This window comes from Phoenix dactylifera, chromosome 17 (genome assembly GCF_009389715.1).
Source record: "Phoenix dactylifera cultivar Barhee BC4 chromosome 17, palm_55x_up_171113_PBpolish2nd_filt_p, whole genome shotgun sequence".
Lineage (NCBI taxonomy): Eukaryota > Viridiplantae > Streptophyta > Magnoliopsida > Arecales > Arecaceae > Phoenix > Phoenix dactylifera.
The window spans coordinates 2049828-2073335 of record NC_052408.1 but is presented as its reverse complement, the minus strand read 5'-3'; the positions used below and the strand labels follow the sequence as shown (position 1 = coordinate 2073335).

Below are 23508 nucleotides of genomic sequence, written 5' to 3'. Positions count from 1 at the left end.
TCATACCTCCTTTCTAGCGCGAGAGCGGGAAGCAGACTCCCGATTCTTGATTTTGTCTTTCATCTTTTTCTCCATCTCATTCTTTTTTGTTTTGTACACCATGCGCTTTCGTTTGCCACTCCTATCCCGTTCCATTCCCTTATCATCATATGTTTTAGGCTCAATAATTAAACTATCTATTGATATCGGGGTCACTGATGATCCCATACCCAATTGTTGTTCCTCGATTCTTTTGGTCCCTATACTCCCTACCCCACTAAAGCACATCTCTTCTAGAGATATCCCTCTTATGGCACTTTCAAGATGGCCTCCATTCTCCATCTTAGTTTGTTGTGCTCCAATCCCTGTGATCCCCATCATTCCTCCTGTATTATAGCACATTTTTGTTGGGCATGCCTTAGTCGTGATGTTTTCAAGATTTTGATGGTCCACATCCCCCACCCTTTGCTCATGCCCTTCGATCTTCATCATGCCCATCCACCCTTTCTCATAAAATATCCCTCCTGGGCCCACACCACTCATAACACTTCCTGGGCCCCAATGGTCTCCATATGCCACCGTCTCTACTTGGCCAAAAACTGTCCCTTCTAGACCCATTTGGAGGCTAGATGTATCATATATAGTTGGTGTTGATGGATGAAAAGAGGTTTTACAAGAGCTTTTCCCTTCTAGAATTATCCCGAATTTCATAAGAAAATCCTCAAATGTTATCTCTTCAGAAGAGGATCGATAAGAGCTATTATGAGCATTCTCACGGTGTTGTCTCCATAAAGATTGTTGATCACCCTGATTTTCTACTAACAGTTCACCCATTTGATGAATTGGAAAGCTAGATATATTGTGCATATTTGGTGCTGATGATTGGCAAGAGATTGAGCAAGAGCTATGCCCTTTCTTAACTACCCCCCAACTCACAAGGAGATCCTCTAAGGTGATCTCATCAGGGGAGGATCGATTGGAGCTGTTCTGAGCATTCTCATGGTGTTGTTGCCATAAAGGTTGTTGATTACTCCAATTTTCCTCCAATTTTTCATTCATAGTTTGTTGAGTTGGGAGGGTGAGTGAGCCATGGTGATGGAGCGGTGATGGGATAAAGTTGCTAATGGTGGTAATAGCAGAGACTTCTTTATTAGACCAAAGGTTCGTGGAGAATTTGTTCATGTTCATTGAATTGAAGGTCTTGCCAAGTATAAGTATGGTAATATCTAAATCACATCAAATGTATGGGAGAAGATGAATGATTATATCTTTAGACTCAGCACTTGTTTATGCACCTAGTCCTCTCTTTAGTTTCTCACTCTTTACTCTTTCAATGTTGCGAGGGCTTAGTCTTTTTATGCTGGGATGATGCCTTTACCTTATCCAATGTGATTGTATTGATACATTGCTAAATCAAAAGAAAGTGCGTGTGGGCTTCTACCGATCTTTTTTCTTAAGTACCTCCTTTTCTTAAGACAGAGAATTTGGTTTTTGCTGCAAAAAAAGATGAAAGGAGAAAAGTATAAGTTAGTTTTAGGAGAAGCATAATTTTGGGGCAAATAAATGAGAGTAACTAGTTTGAAAAGCTATCATTATAACTTTCATTGTTGGTCAAATTTTCATTAGAGTAAAACTTTTAACAACCAAAAAGTAAAAGAAAAAAGCTAAATACTCACACTCTTTCTCTTTCTATGAAATATCCATTTAGTATGAATTAGGGAAGATCCATACATGAGCACTGAAGGTGAGAAAATACATACACATATTAGACTTGCACAATCTACCAATTTCATGATGATATTTATAAAACAACCATAACGTTTGATATTGGACTCCAGCACAAGATAGTGCATACCAAAAGATTGATAAAACTGGGGGACATAAGAATGGAAAACTTATATTACTATACTAGTTACATGAACTATACTCAAAGTACCTTGAAACTTAGACTAGCTAAGACATTCATAAATGTATGTATAGAAATATTTTTTTATCTTATATATTGATAAATTATACGTGCAATCAATAATGTATACTTTATATTATCCAAAATCATGCATCATCCTCTTATACAGAATGTCAAGCCTAAAAAGTAACATTTATAAAGTCTAAAAATTATCTCAAATGGATGGAAAACATGTGGAGATCGGAGGACTGGCCATATTCTCATGAGAAAATGCTATTTGCATTCTTGTGTAGATATTTTAGATAAAATAATTATTTTTGGAATGGTTTAAAGGCGTAAAAAATACTAATATTTGAAAAATAAATAAATATAATATATCATAAGGAAGTTTAATCTTGTACATATATTTGTGCTCTAAGAAGGCCATGACCCTAATTTTTCTGGGTTTTTTTTCTCTCTACATTTTTTCGCTATAGAAAAGATAGTTGAATTGTTATAATGAAATATATGTTCTTGAACATAATAAAGCTTACAAATAAAAATAGCCTCTCTATTTCTGATTCTAGTAGAAGATAATCATAATATAACAAAAAATTTTGATCACTTCCTAAATGATTTGACATACTTTAGTTAACCAACCAATAATTGATGTGAAAAATTAAATTCAGGAATGCTCAAAATTGGAAAATCAATCATTCATTTCAAAAAGATTAAAATAATACGAGTGACAAAAATGTTATATGAAATTTAAAAATATGAATTGTACAATATATAGCATGAAATTTCGGACTTGTATGGATGAAGAAAAAAAATTCCATTGATTCACAAAAATAAACAAAATAGAAGACCTTAAAAGTTTAAGATAACAATAGTAGAAAGGGGTAACAAACTCTTGAAAAGTAGTACAAAACCTTGAATCCTAAATCTATAGATCCACATTTAAGAAATTTTGGAAAGCCCCATATGATTATTTGGGATTGCGTTTTTAGATCTAAAATTCAAACTACGCATGCAAAACTATAATCAATTGAAATAAAAATCAAACCTGTTAAATAGCCTTCATTGCCTCATGTTGAACTTTCTTTGAAGAGAGTAGCATGAGATAGAGGTTAGTAGAAGAATGGAGGAAGGAAGTCATAGGTGGGGTGTGGGAGAGAGGATGGGGAGAGAGAGAGAGATAGAGCAGCTCTTACCTATACCTTTTTTGTTCACTCCCACATCGCTCCTTACCACGTATATATAAGATTTAATTCATTAATTGTCTTATTAGTTTAATTTTACTTTAATGAAACTGCCATTATTGTCATCATCTCTAATAGGACTACCCACAGATTGGAGCTCAACTTAACTGCTTTGAACAGATTTTTGAAGTCCGTGTGTGAAGCTGTTGGATATAAGTATGTATATGATTTAAGAGCTCAAGTGTCATCTTGTGCATATCTCTTCTAGTTAATACATGCTATATTAGGCTAGGCCGTTGCAAAGTTCATGTCAGTTTTGTTCTATACGTACTAACCTAATATTTCAACTAGTGGTGTTTTGGCACAGTATTTTCAAATTAACACCATATATATGCAAAGTTTAGGCCGTTACTTCTTGTGAGAAATACTTGAAGTTTTAACAATATCTATCAGTGTGATTTTTCTTCTACACTTAGATTTAATTTATGGACTCTCTTGCTTTGTATTATTCTATTCAACTTTATCTTCATTAAATATTTTTCAGAATTAAGATTTTATTGTTCTATTAATAAAAGTCTATTTCTTTATTATTTTCTTCTTTGGTATGAAAGGTATTGATGGTATTAGATGAATCAGAGAAATTACTACTACCAATTAGAAAAAGATAATAAAATTCTTCTCTTTCAACCAAAAAGATGCATATGTCATATACGGGAAGATAAGCTATATATATAAACCTATTATTGAGAGCTCCTACATTGAAAGGTAATCGTTTGCTTCCTGTACTACTATTATATCAATATTATAAGGTAATCTATAATTAGTGTTATAAAATAAAAAGCCCAAGTTATTTTACTTGCTTTGATTTCTAGTGATTAAAAATTGAAGGGGACTTTACACATGCTTCTACTTATTTATCCTCAAGTTGTTGACTGTTATATATTACTAATATAGCATTAATCTTTTACAATTAATATATTCAACATTTATTAGAAATAAGAAGTAAAAATATAAATTATCAACCGAAAAATCAAAAATTGGAGAGCTAACAACATTGTTATTAATAATTAGCAAGAAAATATTTTGATGGGATATAGATGCTAGTATTAAATATCCGTGAATTTTTTTTCTAAAGATGACAATCAAATAGGTAACACACTTGTCATAGTAATATCCTAGTAAAAATGTGTTATCCATTCATGATAAGGGCAATTTATAAAAAATATAAATTTTTTGTATGACAAGAGAAAAAGTAATGAAATTGAATTTAAAATGACTATTTAGTTTATTTTTCATTTGATTATACAATCATACATATCTTTTTTAACTCATGACAAAAAATCTAGTACTATATGGATGTGGTACGTTTTTAAAATATTGAGTCCTAAGATTTGTTTATGACCATACTATGCCACTCCATATAAAAATTAATTTCTTTGGTCGAGTGAATCGCCCTTAACAAATGCTAATGCATTGGTGCTAAATTAATAGGTTGATCAAATTTAGGGTCTTATATATATGTAGATCATTAATTTTAAAACAAAAAATAATCTAGTTGAAGGAGAATTAATTGAGTCAAAATATTTAATAAATGTAATAAATATTTGTCGGTCGTCTTTTTTATAGGTACTGAATGTAATCTAAGAGTTCCAAGAAAATAAAAAGTTAAAATTTAGATAATTATCTTTAATGAATATCTTAATTCTTTCTACAAAATTTTGACTTAGAACCACGACTTATAAATTGACCACGAATTGGTATTACGTGTTACATTCAACAATGTTTATTTTTTTCACTATCTTAAATAAGAGGAACTTGTAGTGTGAGGACAAAGAATAAACACTTTTGATGATTTCTAATACGATTTTTATATTTAAATGTTACTTGCATTATTAAAGAGAACATATACTTAATCAATTTACTCAAATGAATTCTCTAAGAAGTCCTTGGTTGATAAATATACAAGTTGAATTTGGCTATTATGCATCTAAAGAAAGAAGAGAATATTTGTTGGCTTATTTGTAAAGCAACATATAATGTCTATATTTGTGCGGTTAAGTTTAATAATTTCTCCTTTATATGCAAAATTTATGTAGGGCGTTGGTTATCTTTAATAGAAGACTATTCCATTTATGGTAGCAAAGTAACTTGATATTTTTTATATTTTTCTAATTCTATAAAAAAATACTTCTATTATTGAATGTGTTAATTATATATGTTGTTTCTTTATTTTTATAATATAATAGTTGATATTATAATATAAGATATTTGAAATTTTCTTATTCAGGGTGCGTATTGATGGCATTAATTTTTTCCCTTAATGAAAAAGAAACATAGAACCTCTAATTTATTTTTGATACAAATAACCTAGAACTCTATACATAATTAAACTATCTATTAAGGATGTGTACACAATTTATATTTAATCCATTCTACATGGAGACTACATTTGTGGTCTTTACATGAAACTTTTAGTTTTAAAATGTAGTATATTATTAGATTCTTAATTAAAGATTGTTGCCCAAATATACAACCCAAGAGAGGGGGGGGGGGGGGGGGGTAAATTGGGTTTTGAATAAAGACTTTGGTTTCTTTTCGAAATATCAAATGAGTTTATAAAAGCTTTCTTGATTATAATCTAAGTGATGAATCTTAACTATAAAGAAAGCAATGTAAACGAGTATATGCCTTTTGCTTGGGATCTTACCTTGATATAAATTTTGGGTTGAGATAAAACAAAAATCTTCCTAGATTCAGGATTATTATGGCTTTATTGGTTCTGCCTACATCTAAGTAACATAACCACATCTACCATCAATATGAAAGAATATGAAAGATTATATTTTCCCAAAGCACAAAGAAAGTGGTAACATCTGACCCAGACCCGACTCGGACCCGGACCTGGACCCGACTCGGAGTCGGACCCGGACCTAACTCAGACCCAGACCCGGACCTGACTCGAACCTGACCCGATCCGAACCGAACTAGATTCGACCCGATCCGAATGACCCATTGGGTCAAAAATTGTAGGCATGGACCCAACCCGATCCGATCTTCAACCGGATCGGGTTTGGGTCCAAAATTAGGATCCGAACAAAAAATCGGATCGAGTCGGGTTCACTCAGGATCCGACCCATTTGCACCCCTAGAGGGAGTGGCGAGCGATGGAGGACAATCTGAGTCATGGATAAGTTAGGCAGAAAGGGTGACTCAAGTTTGCAGCTTGTGATATGGTCATTTCTACCGCGATACGAGTTATAGAATTTTGTACTCGAGTTGTATAGATCCTACAACTCGACCTGTTGGCTTTAAAAGTGTTCAATGGGATTTCCCTACAACTCAACCTGCAAATCGATTAAGTTGTCAAAATTCAAATAACATATAGAAAGCTTTGCAATCCACTTTCAAATTAGACATTTACAAATAATTAAATACTCTAGTAAGGACCTAGAGGTAATTTTCTACCAACTTATCCTTATAGTGTTTATAGGCTATCTATTGTATCTATATGGAACTTGCAATCTAACACTTAATTAAGTACCTCTAGTTAAATTTTTTCTTAATTCACACCATATAGAGACTACAAAAATTTTGCCATTTGTATATAAAACTTGTAAGCTAGAAGCTTATAAATATTTAGTGATTTGATGAACTTTTCCCCTTAACTTACTCAATTATTATATATATTATAACTTATCCAATAATAGTTTGCTCTTGTATTCAAGTAGGCCCTTTATCATCACATAGGACAAGCATTGATAAAGACTAGAGTTAAATTCAATTTCCTCAAAAATGGATCCGAGTTCAAAGATGAGTTAATAATTGGATTTAATCTCAAAGTTAAGTTCAATTATTAGTTTGTAATGATTGTTAAATAATTCCAGTCTCTCGACCAACCAATGCAAAATGCACTATAGTGGTGGTCAAATTAGAAAACTTTTTGTGAAAACTTTGGACTGATTTAGATGGAATAGCGCAATGCACAAGTGGCATGACATTATAAATCCAAGTTGTGGCTCGTTAGATCTAGTTGTAGTTTAGAAAGACTTACTTTTTGTGTTTCAAATTCCCGAGTTAGTAAGAGGCTTTTTGGATGGCCAATTTGCCATTTCTTGTTAACTTATGGTCAAAGTTTATCTCTATTTGAAGAAGGTGAAAGAATCTTACACCAAGTTAAAAAAAAAAAAAGAATGAACTAGTGAACCGGAAGAAGAGTCCAGCTAATTTGGAATTCCTGACATGGTTTATTTTTATAATTTTTTTAAATAAATTTTAGGGGCGCAGAGCTTTCTCACTCCTATCTATTTTTAATAGGTTAAGAAATAGAGATCTGGGAGAGGGCCCCCGTCTCCTTCCGCCTCTGCTGTGGTCGACGTTGCCGTGGCTTGAGGCCTCGAAGGTCTCCGTAAATCTCTCTCCTCCTTTGTTTTCCAGCCAACCACAGGCTGGACGAAGGCAAACCCTTCCGCGCGGCCCTCAGGTCTTCTCCCATACCCAACCCCCTCGACCTTTCTTCTTCCCCCTGTCTTGTTTTCCTTATTTCCATCCTTATAGCTGCTAAAATTTTGATTTTTTTCCCGTTATTTTATGTCTGAGATCGAATTTTTGCATTTCCTTTTGTTCTATGAACAAATTTCAATGGTTGGATTTCCGAAAGTCTTTCTTTGTAGTCGATAGGAGTTTAATTATGGGATATGTGCTCTTTGGAATTCCGTGCTGTTTGTCCACTAACAGTTTGTGGAAATGACTGGAATTTCTTGGGGCGTTATTGTTTGGCTGACATTTGGGATTTTTAGGATGTTATTTCTGTAATGTTGTTAACTAAAATTCTATAGCTTGATAGTGTTGAAGAAAGTGATAAAATGTTCTAGTCTATAGTAATGCTGGTAACTGAGAAGTCGAGGAATTATTGCAAAAAAAAAAAAAAAAACTAGAAATAGTCATCCATAGGAGGAAGGAGTTGCTATAACCGGATTACTGCTATTGTGTTTGAAAGGTAAAATAGTTGAGTTTAATCAGGGCAGGGGTGGCCCAAGCCTTAGGCGACCGAGGCGGTCGCCTAAGGCCTCGGCCCAAAGAAAGGCCTCCGGGAGTCTCCTACGAGCCAGCATAGCTGCCTACGAACCGAGTCGAAGTCGGAACTCGGAAGCTTACGAGCTGCTCCAGCATGGCAGCATAGCTGCCTGCTGCCTACGAAGCTACGATCCAGACGTCTTAGCCCGTTCTCTGTCCTCCTGCCGGCTGCCGTCCATAGCCCGTAGGACCACCATAGCCCGTCTTCTCCATCCGCCGTAGTCACCAGAATCCCAGCTTCCCAGATAACCAGAGTCCAAGGCCCTCTAAAGTTCTAAACTCTTCTTCTTCAATCTTCGGTTCTTCCTTCCTGTTCCTACTATCTAGTTCTTCGGTTCACAGTTCACTTCCTCCTCCATCCTCCTTAGTTCTTCACTTCTTCCGTCCTTCGCCCGTTCGCCGTCCTCTCCAGCCTCTAGGTGGCAGGTGCTCTTCAGATATTTCCCTGTAAAGACTTCAGTACATGCTTTCCTTATTGTGCTACAGTAACCCAAGTTCCTTGATTAACTTGTTTCATGTTTATGAAGTTCAAAGTTTTTTTTTTTTTTTTGTTTGAATTTCATATGCATGTACTGGTGGTATCGGAATGCCTGTTGGACTTTTTTGGAGCTTGTTATCTGTTAAGTTGTTGTCCCCGTTTAGTAGTTTTGATGGCACGCCATATGTTTGATAGTTTGACTGTGAGGATTTGGAGCTTGTTATCTATTAAGCTGTTATCCCCATTCAGTAGTTTTGATGCCACGCCATCTGTTTGACAGTTTGACTGTGAGGATTTGGAGCTTGTTATCTGTTAAGCTGTTATCCCTGTTTAGTAGTTTTGAAGGCACGCCATCTGTTTGACAGTTTGACTGTGAGGATTTGGAGCTTGTATGAACATGTGAATGTGATGTTATCCTCGCTGTTCTTTATGAACCAAAAAATAGAATGCTAGCTTTGGAGAAAGTAAAGAGCTTCATAGGTTATGATGTTGGTTTTTCGTCATAATATAAATTGCTACTGCCACTCAGGCAATACTAATGCCGATCCAACAAGAAGGTCCTTGCTGATTGAGAAGCTAGCTAAAGCTCCCAAAGTTCCTAATTACTCTAGATTTCACTTAGAAATTAGGACCTTAATCTTCATCCACACATTAGCAGCTTCAGCCATTATTTGACACTATGATTATTGTCATATATTCAATAGGTTCTGCAATTGCAGTTAAAACAATTCTTCTAGGTTATAGCAAAATATTTGTTCCAGTTTTGGTTTGTAGTTCTGACTTGCTTATCTTGTTTAGGTTTCTTTAAGGCCCAGTACTTTGTCATCTAAATTTGGATTGTGGTGCACTGTTATTTACTAACTTCTAGTTATGAAAGCCTGCTATCATTTAATGACTTCACATTTTGTTAATGAATCCTCTCATTTGTTAAGGTTCAAATATCATCAATATTGTAAGATTCTTCTGTTGCACTTACAATCTGTTAAAAATTCTTCAAATATCATCAATATTGTAAGGTTCAAACAATCTGTTAATTTCTTCTAGAGTGCTAGTCTGCTCTTTCTTTCAAAGAATGTTATCCTTTCTATGTTACAGTTATAACGGGTTGTAAATGTGCTTGTAACTCGTATTGCCAAATTTTGTAGAATTAAGTGTAGTTGGTAGAATTAAGTTTGGTTAGTAATTTTGCATCTCAAAAAGAATTATTTTTAAATAAGATTTTAAAGTATTTTACACTTATTAAAAAAATTTATTATTTTTTTAAAAAAGGCCTTTCTTAATGAGTTCGCCTTAGGCCTCCAAATGCATTGGGCCGCCCTTGAATCAGGGTGGTGATCCTGCATGTCTTATGAGGAGTATCACAATGCCTGGAAAGGAATCTGAAATTATATAGACTGGTTGTTGAACAAGTTCATTTGAGGTCTAAGGCAACTCAGAGACCATGGGTATAAAAATGATAATTATATGTTAAGAGAATAACTTTGCAGGGAAATTTCCCGTTCACTGAAATAATTAGGATAACTAGAATGACTTTGCATCGAGGAATTTGAGCATGACTGTTATGGGTATGTGACTATGCGGGTTTTTCAAAAATTTAGGCTTTTATATATAATATTGGTCAAATTCCACCTCTCTGTAGGCGATGGTAGTGAAAGTTTTCTTTTGAGGATATCTGGAAGAATCTCATTCTTCACGGCATTGGGAAACTGTTTTGGGTTGATTAGCCATATCGACATGGAAGATGAACAAAATGGAATGCTTGGGTGTCTGGCTATGAGGAAATAAGCCCTTGCTTTTACCCAAATGATTGATGTGCTAAGTTGATTTGTTATCTTCTTTGATATAAAACAATCACGAACTGATTCTGAAATGTTTGGCCCTTCTTGCATGAAATCTGAATGGCTAGAGTCTTCAAGTTTGGATGATTCTCTCCCTAGGATTTATTTGTATTTCACATTCAGTTGTTTTGTGATGGTGACTGTTTCCTATCATGCTACAGATGAAATGAAACAAAGAAGGTTTGCAGGGATTCTCATTTGTGTTCATAAATGATTGATATTGGATGTCATGTGCTTCCGAATGGTTAATTTGGTGTATAATTATTATACATTTTTGTGGGTTAGATTCAAATGCTCGAACCAGATGGAGCAAAATAGCTTCCTTTCAGGTTAGGCAGGATCTGAATTCAAACTTGATAAATTGATCATGTGCAAATTGGAAGTTAGGATTGTATGTTCTTTATGAATTCAAAATGCATGACTGATATTTAGTGCCGCGGTTATAGGAATGTCCCACTGGTAAATAGATAGGCAGTTGAATCCAGTTTTCTGCATTCCCAGAAGTGTCTCAAAACCTTAGTCATCTACCTTCTATATTAATGATCATAGGTAGCAAGATGCATAACCGAAGAAGAAACTGCTAGTTTTCTTGATTACCCTAGGTACGCTGCCATAAATATTACCTTCTACAGCATCTGAAAACCACCTATGAACAAGTTAAGTGATGTTTTTGTGCCATGTAAGATGGAATATATCAAGGCAAGTGAGGAAGATACACGTATCAATGGTAGGGATTATTTATCTTGCCATTGGAGGTTGTATTCATTAGCTAATAAAGTTGTATCTCATATGAAAGTAATAGCTGTCATAGCCGGCAATCAATGCCATCATATGCTGCTTTCTTTGATGTCAGAATCTGTGAAGAAAGGTATCATAACTCCTGCTGGCTTCCTTGTCTTTTGAGTGCTCTGCTGTGGGTTTAGATTGAGGTCTTGGAGATAAGTGGAGGCAATATTCTATAATGAAGTTGATGCTCGAAGGGATGCTCCTCGTGAGATCTTTGCTGAGAATTGAGGAGGGTATGCCAACTTTTGTGATGGGAGGATCAGGGTGCTGTTTACGAACTATTGACCTTATGTTTGCAAACAAAAGCAATATTCTTTTAAGCTTTTGTTTAGTTTACGGAGTAGATTGAAGAGGCTGATGTAATCTTTTGCTTTTGTTTCTTTGAGGGGGGGCTCTACCACTAATTTTCTTTTGTTCTAGACTTCCAACTATGCCCAGACAAGTGGTATCCTTTCATGGAGTTTTTGAACCTCAATTATGGTAACAAACAAAGCTTTGGACATTGGTGCACCCAAAAATTCAGTGTAGAGACAAAAAGTATCTGAGTTTATCATGAAACCTAGGTTAAAATACTTTCTGATTTTATGATGACTGTTAACCAAATGTACTACCAGATATAGTCTACACGAAAACATAAAGTTTTGAATTTCCAACATGTGCATTTATATAATAAAAATCAAGTTAGACAAATGAGAACTATGACAAACCGAAGGAAACTTGTCTAACGGCCCTTGACCACATACCCTGGTTATAGTTGAATTAAATATCATGCTGGTCTACATACACACCATGATAAGTAAAAACCAAGTAAACCAAACAATGAGGGAGAGAACTTGAGGAGACAAGAAAAATGTACCAAGAGATGACAAAATCACAAGGTGGCAAGATCATAAATTTGCTAAAACATTTGAAACAATAAACATGAATTATACAAAGTTGAGTACCAGACACCTCATTTGCTCATATTCATTATACAAATTGGCTAGTAATAAATAAAAATGGTGAGTAGGAAAGATAATTATTGATCGAAAATCTTAATAGTAGCGGAAGATAAGATTTATGAAACCATTGTTGAACAAAAGTTTTAGATTGATGATATATTTGATATTTTTTTTTGAATAAGATGTATATTTGATGATGTACATTTGTATATTTATATGGGTCTATTTGAGCTATGCTGAATGATAAGTATGACGTTTTATGTTTTTTTCCTACATTTTGATATGGTTTATAGTTAATCTTTATTTTAAATTTACTTTATGTATATTGGTGTGAGTATGGGGGATTCTTGTTGGGCTGTAAAGCTCACACCACCTGTTTACTTTTTTCTTTCAAAGTTGTAGGACACTTAGTCTTGGATGGGTTGGGCATGGAGTTCGAGTGATAAAGTTATTAGTTAGAGAGCTTATGTTTCTTCCTGATACCAAATAAACATTTGAATTTTGTAATTGAGTAAACTTTTCTAATGATGGATCTATTTGGGCTAGAGCTCAAGGCTTGGAAGACTCTTCGCTAGCGAGGTATGGTTTAATTTTATAATTAATTTAATTACTCTGGAGCTATTAGAAACTTTGTTCATCTTAATGGCCTTGCATTATCTCTAGGGCATTGCTCTATGGTTTATGCTGCCTTGTCATGTGATCAATCTGGGTGTTGCATTTGAGGTATGACAAGTATAATTCTTATATTTATATTAGAGACATTATTACATAACGTAAAGAAATAAATGTAGTATAACCATTTATCCCTATAACCATCCCTATCGCCTCAATTTCCAACATTTTCGATAGTTCGCTTCCGTGGTCTTTGATGTGAGGTAACCGCAAAATGGGTCATTTCATGCCCTTCGACTTGCTACCTATACCAATATATAATTTTAAGCCTTTAGCCTTCTTGTCCATATTTTGGCCAAATCCTATCTATTCGATCTTCATCTCCATACTATGCGCAATTCGCCACAACCAAACTCCATTCTATTTAGCAAAGATCACGTAACTTTTGCTTGTCTAGTTCCATCAAATCTAATCCACATGGCGTTTGCTAATATTCACCATCTGGATTATTAAGATGGGGTGTAAAAAAAGTGGTGGATGCTCCTCCAACTCAAGTTGGAGAAGTTCGAACTTACGATCTCCGTACAATGGATACCAAGGATATTTTAGTTTAAAAAAGATTAAATTATCATGTGATGGGTATGTGATACCACTCTATTGATGGAGACAAGCGACAAGATTATATTAGGTCGGTATGGCAACTCAAAGGATCTAATTAGAAATTTTTAAAGCTGAGACATATAAGTTCGATGGAAGTAGAGAGGTGTTCCCCTAATTTTTTTTTTATAAAAAAATGAAGCCCTTATTTTACTAAAGCTCTAGGACCTCACGGTAAACCATTAATTCATCCAAACCATTACGTTTCGACTCTCTCCACCCTAAAGGCGACCGCTGACACCAGGTAGGCCATCTCTCTCCCCCTCTCCCTCTCGCTTTCTTCCCCTCTTTTGATTTTTGGTTCTCTTTGGATCCCTCTTGGGGTTTCTCTAAATTATCTAGATGCTTTCTCTTCCCTTCACTATGCTATCTTTGAATTTTGATTTGATCTTTTTTCTCTTCTATCCTTTAGATTAGCGGAGAGAACACCAGTGGGGGCTCATTCTCTTCTTCCTCCTCTCCTCTTCTTTCTATCATTTGGATGATTTGCTTGTAAAGGACGAGATCTTGGAACGTCTAGTAACTGAAAGCCTGAATTTTGCTCAAGATACCCACCTGATCTGTGGCCTCCCTCATTTGTATTTGCTGAATCCAATGCAAAACAAACTGGCGAAGAGATTTGCCCCCCCATCTCGATCTATATGCTTACAACTAACTCCTGCGTGTGGATTTCTTGCTTGGATTGAGTAAATAGCATTAATTTCTTGAGAAAGATAATTTCTTTGAAAAGAAATGCAAATTTAGACCTGAAATTTTCAATAATTTTCTTTTTCCAGATGCAATAAAAAGAAATGAGCATAGAAAAATTTTGTTTGAGCTAGAATTTCTGTTCTTTAGCTGGTAGCTTGGATGTTCGATATGAGAATTGAAGCTATGATGGGACGAGGAATTGAATGAGATGTAGATATCTCTATCGTCTAGGTAACAATGTTCATGAAACGATATAATGGGGATGTCTTTCATTATTTGTTAGCCATCAAGCAAGGAATATAGAGATTTCCTGGGTCATTTCATTGTCACTCATTTGTTTCATGCAAGACTAGTTTTGAGCACCTCCCATCTATGGTTTTTATGCACATTGGATGAGTTTTCCTTTGCAAACTTCTATCTTCCTAACCTTCTTCGAGAAATGTTATTGACAAGCTGACTAGCTACGCTCGTCTAGAGAGCACAAAGACCTTGTGGCTGCGTTTGGTTGGAGAAAGAAAAATTAGAATAGTAAAAGTTTTTTCTGTTGGCATAGCTATTCCACAAGTTATGCCTTTTTTTTTGGCTAAAAATACTTATTCTTATCTGTCATAAGTAATTACGCCATTTGGTTGCAGTATGAGGAATGAGATTGTTTTTTGGCTTAAGATGGGTAGATGACAGTTCTACCCTGATCAACTATCACTCTCCTATGTATTTTTCTAGGTATTTTGTTCCAATAAATAATCATGCAATCACTAAATGTGCTAATAATATGGATGTAGAAGAATGAAAAATTATGTAACGCTCACCATTCAACTGAAAATATTAAATGACAGTTACCTTTACGCAACCCCAAACTACACTAGTGACATGTTACTCTAATAGGATGGGTAAATGACATGATCACTTTTGTCGGTTGTCTTTTTTCACAAATTTATAAGACAAAATTTGGAAGGTGTTCGGGGGAGACTGAATCAAATTCACCTGTCATAAGAAAATATACCATTTCTTATAGTCCAATTAGAAATAACAATTGTTTTCTTTATTGCCAAAAAACTAAAAGTAGTCCAATTAGAAGGAGAGGAGTGAAGGATACTTTTGTTTGTCGCAAAACATAGGGCTGGCATAAATTGAAGTGTTTCTGGTAGGAATAGCTTATGACAAAGTTCTCTTGGAATAGTTATACATACCGTATGGAGCTTTGACCGTTATATCTACTCATCTTTGCTATTTTTTTAAAGGTTGTTTGGCAGACATAAGCCTTATTCTGGGCTTTAGGACTGCCTTATGAGTTATGATCCAACCATGCACATCCTATAGGAAATTTGTTTTTCATTGCACTGTCATTCTCCTGATTTTTCAAATGTCAGTAATTAAATAAATGCCCTGCAGGACTTTTCTATATCACATCTGACTGGTAGCCGTTTATTCTTACCAAGTTCACCTAATTCAATATTGTTGTTAACTTTATGAATTTTGGGGGTTTTTATACTTCAATTTTGCTGGGCATGTCATTTGGTAAAGTTTTATATTTGGGTTTGCATGTTCGAGAACATAACATCTCACCTGCTCTTTTAAATAATTCCTATCTTTTGCATAAAAAATCTGTCCTTTTTATCTCGTTACTTCTGCTGGTATTATCAAAAACCAGAAAAAGGTTGAGAATGGCAAAGTCCACCTCTAGTGATGCTCATATGCTCATTCGTTCTTTGCGTACTGCTTATGCTGCCACGCCAACTAATCTCAAAGTATGTATTTCTGTTTCTATACGTAAATTTGTGTCATTTGACGTTTTATCCATTGTAATTTATATTGCTTTTCCTTTTCGTTTCATTAAGATAGAGGATTTGACTTGCATCTTCTCTCTTCATTTATAAACAATGCAGATCATTGATCTTTACGTGGTTTATGCTATTGTTACAGCTGTAATTCAGGTATGAGCAGATACCATTTTCGCCATATATGATATGAAAAGTTGGGCTTTGCTCTTCATTTCTCTCAAACCTAGGTCTTGCTTATCATTCTTTCCAAAATTAAAAAAAAAAAGAAAAAATGAAAACAAATATTGATTCTAGTGTTGTATATTATTTCAAACTTAATAGAATTATCTCAGAATATTAAAATCAGATGTGGTACATGATGCTGAGGTTCCCGTCGATAATCCCATTGAACTCATGAGGAAGTGTATGTCATCCTACATTTTAAAGCAATGTCTCCTATTTATGGTTCACAAGATTCATAAAAAAATAATATTCAGTATTAGTTCTGCAATGAGGTTTTGAATGCCATGATAGTGGTACTCTTCTTACTTGTCTATACCAGTTTGTCGATACAAAGAGCAGCACCTGACCATTGAAGGCAACATCTTTTTATATGGTTCAGGTAGTCCAAAATGACTATCTTCATCAAATAACATGATCTCTTTGTATGTTAATCAGGGGAAACCAAGAAGGAAACTGCTGTTTTTATGAATAGGTTAGTATTCTTCAATCTACAAGAATATATGAGAGTAAGAATTAAGGTAGTTACTAATTCCCTTGGAAAAGAAAGAAATAGCTTGTTTTCAGCCATGTTCTAGCAATCAAGATAACAACTAAAAGGTGTTAGTGAGAGATATCTACCTATTATTTAATATCTTTGAAAGCTAACACGAGAGTAGCTTAGTGAAGATGTGATGTCATCAAGAAGATTAAGCACTTCATTATGGGTTGGCTTCTGCATATTTTAAAAGGCCAAGTTCCTTAAGTTTAGATCTATGAATTATTGAAGGTCATTGTTAACTCTGTGAGAAAAGATTTGCCTGCTGTGATGAAAAAGACAAAATCTAGTAGCAGAGTAAATCTCAAACTAGATGGGCCTTTTCTGAGAATTCTTTGTCCTTCTGATTTTCGTGAAGTAATTTGAGATGCTGATGGGGGTGATTTATGTTGCTTTCTTTGTCCTAGTTGAAAATTGAAAAGAAAAATCAATAAGTGGATTATTCATTGGAGACATGGACTGCTTTTATGACAGGTTTTTTTCAATCATATATGGACATTGTTTGTCTAAAGTTCTACTCACGGAATGTTGATAGTGGTACTTGGTGCATGATTGATCAGTAAATTGTAGATGCCATGGTTGAGTCATGTCAAAATTCTACTCATGCAGTTTAATAATGGTGTTTTGTCTATAAATTGGTCAATAAATTGTAAACGACATTATTGATTCAAGTCATTATTGATTTATAACATTTGCTAAACTTTTGTCGTGTATTCAGAACCAGGGCTTGAAAGTTAGAACAATACATTTGTAGTAAGCTTTGCTGCTATTTCTAAGTTCTCTATCCTAGGCATTCAATACTAGTGGTGCTGTGCTTCTGATTTTGGTTACATTTTAGTGGACTATATTATTTGAAATAGGCTAGCTATCACAGGTGTAGCCCAGTTAAATTCATGAGACTAGGAAACTTAAACCTATCGGTAAGGTCCATAATAAAATTCTTTCCTTTTAAAAGAAGAGGAAGGTTAGGTCATGTTACTTAACTGTTCATCGATTAAATGCAGGATTTTCCTTGCTTTTTTCCTTAAAAAAGAAAAATCTTTTACTAACTGTGCTAGTTACCTATAGTTGTCTGCTACCCAAGTCTCCTCACTTTCTGTTCCTTTGATGTGTCTTTTGGACCACTTGGCGTAGTTGCCTACCAATATGTTTCCTCTTGTCTTTCCTTTTAGCCATCTGCTGGCTGCACACCCAACTTGCGGTTAAACATATTGAATTGGGTCTGAATTGAGTGGGGCCTGATTCAATCCCGGTTGACCTCTTGGACCTTTTATGTTCCAACGACACCACCTTACTTAACTCTCGGTCATTAAATGGATAGGGTTTGGCCCAGACACATGGATCTGTATCTCAAAAGGTGCTGGTTAGGTGCCTGATCTTGACTTAGCATTTCTTTTTTGGTCTCATTCATTTTTTTCTGGGGACGCATAGTCCCACAAACATGTTGAACATGACATATGCTTCCGAACATAGATCATCAGACTGAATTTCAATATTCATCTTTCCTCCATATATTGATTTTGGACTAACTGAAATGTTCCTCAAAAGCCTTTGTGAATTAAGCCCACTAAAGGTAACCCATTCGTGTTGGACAACGAGTCATTCCTAGGTACCTTGACAATCTAGGATCGTAGAATTGATGCGTAACAAACAACTGTTACTGAGAGGGCAAAGTAATCATCGTTTATAGGCTTTTCCCAAGTCTGATGATCCATTTTCCATGTTCAAATAAAGGGCACGGTGAAGTTTTAATAATTATCAACTATGAATTCATTGACGGCACTTGGATTATCAGAACAAATGTACTGCATAATAGTAATGCTGATCGGTTCTCAATTCATATGACTGCTTATTATGGTGTTCTGTGCTACAACAGGTTGTCTACATGGGAATAGTTGGATCATTTCCATTTAACTCTTTCCTCTCTGGAGTTATCTCCTGTGTAGGTACAGCGGGTACTTGCAGGTATGAAGTTTAACTCAGATACCTTCTTTCCTGATACTCTTTTTAAGATAATTAATTGTTCGAGCATTCTCATATGTGATGATGCAGTCTGTCTCCGCATTCAAGTCAACAAAGAGAATAAGGAGTTTAAGGTAACTACTGCTGGAACTTAAAACTTTCACTTTAAGCTTCGCATCACTCTATGGATTAACCGATAATGATCCATCTCAGGATCTACCACCAGAACGAGCTTATGCTGATTTTGTTCTCTGCAATCTGGTGCTCCATCTGGTCATAATGAACTTCCTTGGGTAGGAGAAATTGTGCCTTGGTGCACCGAGGCATAGAATTATGTTTCTGGAGCTTTCTATCGGACTTTAAAGTGATATCACAACTTACAGTTGCGCCATGTATAAACCGAATGATCTGGTTTGCACCTTTTGTTTCGTGAATTGATCATCGCCACCTTCGAGAGGCTGTTCTTTTGGGAGATGTTCTTGCAACAAAGTGGCGTCATGTGATAGCTTATTTGTTCTGGTTTCAGGTGTTTTTACCAAAGTGATTATAACTGAAATGTTTGCTTAATGTTGCTTAGCTTTGGAGATGATAATTGTGGAATCCGTCAACAGACTTTGCTATGCAAAATAAATCGTGGATATCAACCAATAACCTTGGGGTGATTTAATCGGAAGAGGAAGGAAAAGGGGTGAGGATCTCCCTTGAGAGTTTGAGGACGGGGGATGCAGAGAAGTGAGGAAGATGAGGGGACTTGCTTTCTGTTTCCTAGCTTCAACGATCCCCCCTTTTTTCTGTTTCAAGTTATCCACTGGGTATCCATGCTAGCATTGCCATATCGGCTGTCCCACTAAGCTGTCTGATGAAATGGTTTAGCTAGTTGTGCTTGTTTATAATGGACAATGACCATGTACATGCTGGTTGGCTGCATACAGAATATTTCTAACAAAAAAATGATAAAATTATTAAGTTATCACAAATTATTTCTAAAGTGTGGTGTCTTTGGTGATAATGTTCCACTCAAAAATACGAGTTGATAGGTGGATGGGTTCATGAGTGTTTAAAGGATCCCTACCACTTCCGATATGGGATTGTGCTTCAGCTTCTCGAAAATTCAAGTTGATAGGTAGATGGGCTCGTGAGCACTTAAAGACCACAAGGATCTCTATCGTTTCTGATGTGGTTTAGTTTTTCAATCAACATGTATCTTCTCCGTACTCGGGAGTGCTTACGCCAACCAACATACATGATCCCCATTACTACGCTCTAATCCAAGTGTGCAAACAGACCATGGAGAATCAATATTTGATGCAGTGCAATGCTATTGGGAGAACTTAGTTTGCCACTACATTGTTAATGACTAATTCCTTGGTTCAGTCCACCTTATGACTATGGTTAGTCCCAAGAGTTTGGTTTGGTGGATCTTTGAAAAGTCATAAGATTTAATAAAGAGATGTCACTGACTTTTTACAAAAATAAACTAAAACATACACTTATTCAAGAACAATTAACCAACAATTAGGGATAAAGTGCTGATAGGTTTATGATTTGTACTCCTTATTTTTTTTCTACTCAAGCTTAAAACTACCGAAGTTCGATAAGTAAAACACCTTGCAATTGTTACTCTTATGAGCTGCCTACACTCCATACAAGAAGACCGGTAAGAATAGCAGGATGGCAGCTATTTGATAGTGGCAACATCTTAGAACGGGCAGCTGTTACAACGACGACATGCATGATCAGTCTTTCCATCATTGGTATTTTCCTGCTTGTCCATAGGCTTTTGGAGCTGCCATCAAATGCATGAGGGACCAATTTCTTTAATGAGTTACTAATTTTTGGAAACTAAAATTGGTCAAAAAGGCAATAACTTAAACTCACACCGAAAGATTTAGAGAAACAACCAAGATCTGTTATGGTGCGATTGTGCATCCTTGGATGGCCGCCGTTAGGAGATAGATGACCATCAAACAATGTATGATATCTATGACACGACATGTACTCATGGATTATTTTGTTTGATTGCCATTCATCTTCTGATGGTGGCCATCTAGGGATGCACAGTACTCTGCGGTGCTGCATGTGCACTGCAAAGGATCTGTTCTCTTAAAGAAAAGGAATGGTGGTAAAGAAATCATACCGTCTCTGTTCTTAGCTCCTCGAGATCCCTTTTTAATCGAGTATTCTCATTGTTAAGTTGATTAACCCTCCATTCCAAATCCATCCTGTAAGCCTATGTACATTTCGCAAAGTGAAGGTCAAAACAAATTAAGAAAAAAAACGTAATTTTACCGCAAAAAGAAAGCTTCTTAAGAAGTAAGACATCCAATAATCCCTCCTGAAGAGCTTACATTAAATGAATTGTTACTCCAAAAACTAAAGATATCTCGTCACTTACCTTCCCTTCTAAATTGTTGGACCACAATGGAAGAATAGAGTAAATATGATGCAACAACTCTAACAACTAAAGATCAATATATATATATATATAACATACTATTTCCTGCATCTTTTTTTTTGTTTTGCTCTCTTAATTAAGACTCTAAAAGGAGAAAGAAACCTCTTCTATTTCCTCATGAATGTCATCACATGAAGCCACCTCATGCAAGATTATTTTTGGAGTGGCCTTGGAGACTCATTCCACCAATGGGAGAGTGACCACACACAAAACAATTGGAGTACATTGGCATTATATGTAGCTTAAAGAACAAAGAATGGCGAGCAAAAGAACAAGATGGAGATCAAGGAAGAAAGCTTGAAAATAAAGGAGATGATAGTGGGAGCTGGGGATACTCATAGGTGGGAGTTTTCTAAATACAGTGTGGTTTTGAGAAGAGAATTCATCTGGTTTGATCTTGAATACATCCCATGTTGTTGACTGTGATATAAATAGGAGATGGCAAATGGGATAATGGTCAAGGAATTCTATGTATTCAAATTTTTTAGAATTCTTTAGGTTATAGCCTTTAAATGCTTTCAAATATCATAGATGTAAGAGGAAAAATTGATTCAAACCCCTTGGTTTGGTTTCCACATACATTCTTAACGCAAATAGGGCAGACTGGCTTCTAGTCAAGCCCCTCGCTTTTTTCTGGATAGCAAGATAAGAGATATATATATACATGCTTTTAATTTAAGCATCCCATAAGTTAATTCTTTATTCATGCCCTAAAATAGCAATAAGAAAGCACAAGCCCACTTCAAAAGCTGGGGTTTGGGTAGGTATTTAAAAATTCTCCCTAGAAATGTTAGATTTGGTCAATATATCCTAGGTCTCATGTTTGACAAGTAGGAGCATATTATATTCTAAGAGTAGAGGAATCCATATCTTATATATTATGAGGAACCCAAATACAGTTCCTTCCAAAATTGAATTTTCTTCACTACTTGAGAGAACAATAATTTTCACTAGTAATGATGACATCGAAACCCACCATGAGATGCATGCTAGGAGGCATTTGATGCATTCTAGTCTCCTAACATAACAAACATGCATCTTAAGATACCTAGTATGTATCTACATCTCAAAATGAGGTAGGTAGCAATTATTTGTAGCAAGAACTTACTGATATTATTTGTCGGCAAAATCAACCATGACTTTTCATTTAATTGAACAAGTATGTATGCCGACCAAAAATTGTCAGAAATTTATTATAAACCATAGGCTTTGAGAAATTATGTTGAAAGTATGATCATGCAACAACATCATGTGATATTAAAGTGCGTCAAGAAAATAAATATATTATTTTTTTTATTTAATTAAGGATAAGCTCGTACCTCTTTTCTAGCGCGAGAGCGTGAAGCAGACTCCCGATTCTTGATTTTGTCTTTCATCTTTTTCTCCATCTCCTTCTCTTTTGTTTTGTACACCTTGCGCTTTCGCTTGCCACTCCTATCCCATACCATTTCCTTATCATTATATGTTTTAGGCTCGATAATTAGACTATCTATTGATATCGGGGTCACTGATGATCCCATACCCAATTGTTGTTCCTCGACTCTTTTGGTCCCTATGCTCCCTACCCCACTGAAGCACATCTCTTCTAGGGATACCTCTCTCATGGCCCTTCCAAGATGGCCTTCATTATCCATCTTATTTTGTTGTGCTCCAATCTCTGTGATCACCATCCTTCCTCCTGTATTATAGCACATTTTTGTTTGCCATGCCTTACTCATGATGTTTTCAAGATTTTGATGGTCCACATCTTCCACCATTTGCTCATTACCCTTAATCTTCGTCATGTCCATCCACCCTTTCTCATAAAATATCCCTCCTGGGCCCACACCACTCATAACACTTCCAGGGCCCCAATGGTCTCCATATGCTATCATCTCCACTTGGCCAAAACTTGTCCCTTCTAGACCCATTTGGAGGCTAGATGTATCATATATAGTTGGTGGTGATGGGTGGAAAGAGGTTTTATAGGAGCTTTGCCCTTCTAGAATTATTCCAGATTTATAAGAAAATCCTCAAATGTTATCTCTCCAATAGAGGATTGACAGGAGCTATTATGAGCATTCTCTCGGTGTTGTTTCCATAAAGATTGTTGATCACCCTGATTTTTTTCTAATAGTTCACCCATTTGATGAGTTGGAAAGCTAGATGTATTATACATATTTGGTGGTGATGGCTGGCAAAAGATTGAGCAAGAGTTCTGCCCTTTCTTAACTACTCCCCAACTGACAAGGAGATCCTCTAAGGTGATCTCATCAGGGGAGGATTGATTGGAGCTATTTTGAGCATTCTCATGGTATTGCTGCCACAAAGGTTGCTGATTACTCCAATTTCCTCCAATACTTCATTCATAGATTGTTGAGTTGGAAGGGTGAGTGAGCCATGGTGTTGGAGTGGTGTTGGAATAAGGTTGCT

General features: G+C 35.5%; 3 protein-coding genes across 10 annotated transcripts; 1 reads left to right on the top strand and 2 right to left on the bottom strand.

The window, feature by feature from the left end:
• On the bottom strand, nucleotides 1-3150 carry LOC120104332. Its single transcript, XM_039115254.1, has 2 exons — nucleotides 2931-3150; nucleotides 1-1473 (listed from the first exon to the last, which is right to left on the bottom strand). The coding sequence occupies exon 2, from the start codon at nucleotides 1165-1167 to the stop codon at nucleotides 1-3; it is 1167 nt and encodes a 388-aa protein (XP_038971182.1). The 5' UTR covers nucleotides 1168-1473; nucleotides 2931-3150.
• Nucleotides 3151-7203: 4053 nt separating this feature from the next.
• LOC103723966 (dolichyl-diphosphooligosaccharide--protein glycosyltransferase subunit DAD1) lies at nucleotides 7204-19166 on the top strand. Of its 8 annotated transcripts, XR_005506617.1 has the most exons (9): nucleotides 7204-7218; nucleotides 7381-7546; nucleotides 12729-12761; nucleotides 12846-12905; nucleotides 15793-15889; nucleotides 16028-16075; nucleotides 18556-18644; nucleotides 18732-18775; nucleotides 18855-19166. XR_005506617.1 is itself a non-coding variant. In XM_039114722.1 (8 exons), the coding sequence occupies exons 4-7, from the start codon at nucleotides 15806-15808 to the stop codon at nucleotides 18763-18765; spliced, it is 255 nt and encodes an 84-aa protein (XP_038970650.1). In that variant the 5' UTR covers nucleotides 7381-7546; nucleotides 12729-12761; nucleotides 12846-12905; nucleotides 15793-15805; the 3' UTR covers nucleotides 18766-18775; nucleotides 18855-19166. The 8 variants fall into 8 exon arrangements, 6 of the variants coding, with proteins under 6 accessions (XP_038970650.1, XP_038970653.1, XP_038970652.1 ...); XR_005506616.1 differs by lacking the exon at nucleotides 12846-12905; XM_039114722.1 differs by lacking the exon at nucleotides 7204-7218.
• On the bottom strand, nucleotides 18899-23065 carry LOC120104162 (ABSCISIC ACID-INSENSITIVE 5-like protein 5). The gene is made up of 3 exons (XM_039114719.1): nucleotides 22416-23065; nucleotides 20779-20871; nucleotides 18899-20427 (listed from the first exon to the last, which is right to left on the bottom strand). The coding sequence occupies exons 1-3, from the start codon at nucleotides 23004-23006 to the stop codon at nucleotides 20341-20343; spliced, it is 771 nt and encodes a 256-aa protein (XP_038970647.1). The 5' UTR covers nucleotides 23007-23065; the 3' UTR covers nucleotides 18899-20340.
• Nucleotides 23066-23508: the final 443 nt, after the last annotated feature.

What these genes read in the sequence shown, in the direction of transcription:
- LOC120104332 (XM_039115254.1), bottom strand. Translation starts at nt 1,167, where the DNA reads ATGAACATGAACAAATTCTCCACGAACCTTTGGTCTAATAAAGAAGTC.
- LOC103723966 (XM_039114723.1), top strand. Translation starts at nt 15,806, where the DNA reads ATGGCAAAGTCCACCTCTAGTGATGCTCATATGCTCATTCGTTCTTTG. An exon ending in CCACGCCAACTAATCTCAAA is followed by an intron (nt 15,890 to 16,027) that starts GTATGTATTTCT and finishes TAAACAATGCAG; the next exon opens with ATCATTGATCTTTACGTGGT. An exon ending in GGTACAGCGGGTACTTGCAG is followed by an intron (nt 18,645 to 18,731) that starts GTATGAAGTTTA and finishes GTGATGATGCAG; the next exon opens with TCTGTCTCCGCATTCAAGTC.
- LOC120104162 (XM_039114719.1), bottom strand. Translation starts at nt 23,006, where the DNA reads ATGGGTCTAGAAGGGACAAGTTTTGGCCAAGTGGAGATGATAGCATAT. An exon ending in GCTCTCGCGCTAGAAAAGAG is followed by an intron (nt 20,872 to 22,415) that starts GTACGAGCTTAT and finishes AAATGTACATAG; the next exon opens with GCTTACAGGATGGATTTGGA. An exon ending in AGGAGCTAAGAACAGAGACG is followed by an intron (nt 20,428 to 20,778) that starts GTATGATTTCTT and finishes ATTTGATGGCAG; the next exon opens with CTCCAAAAGCCTATGGACAA.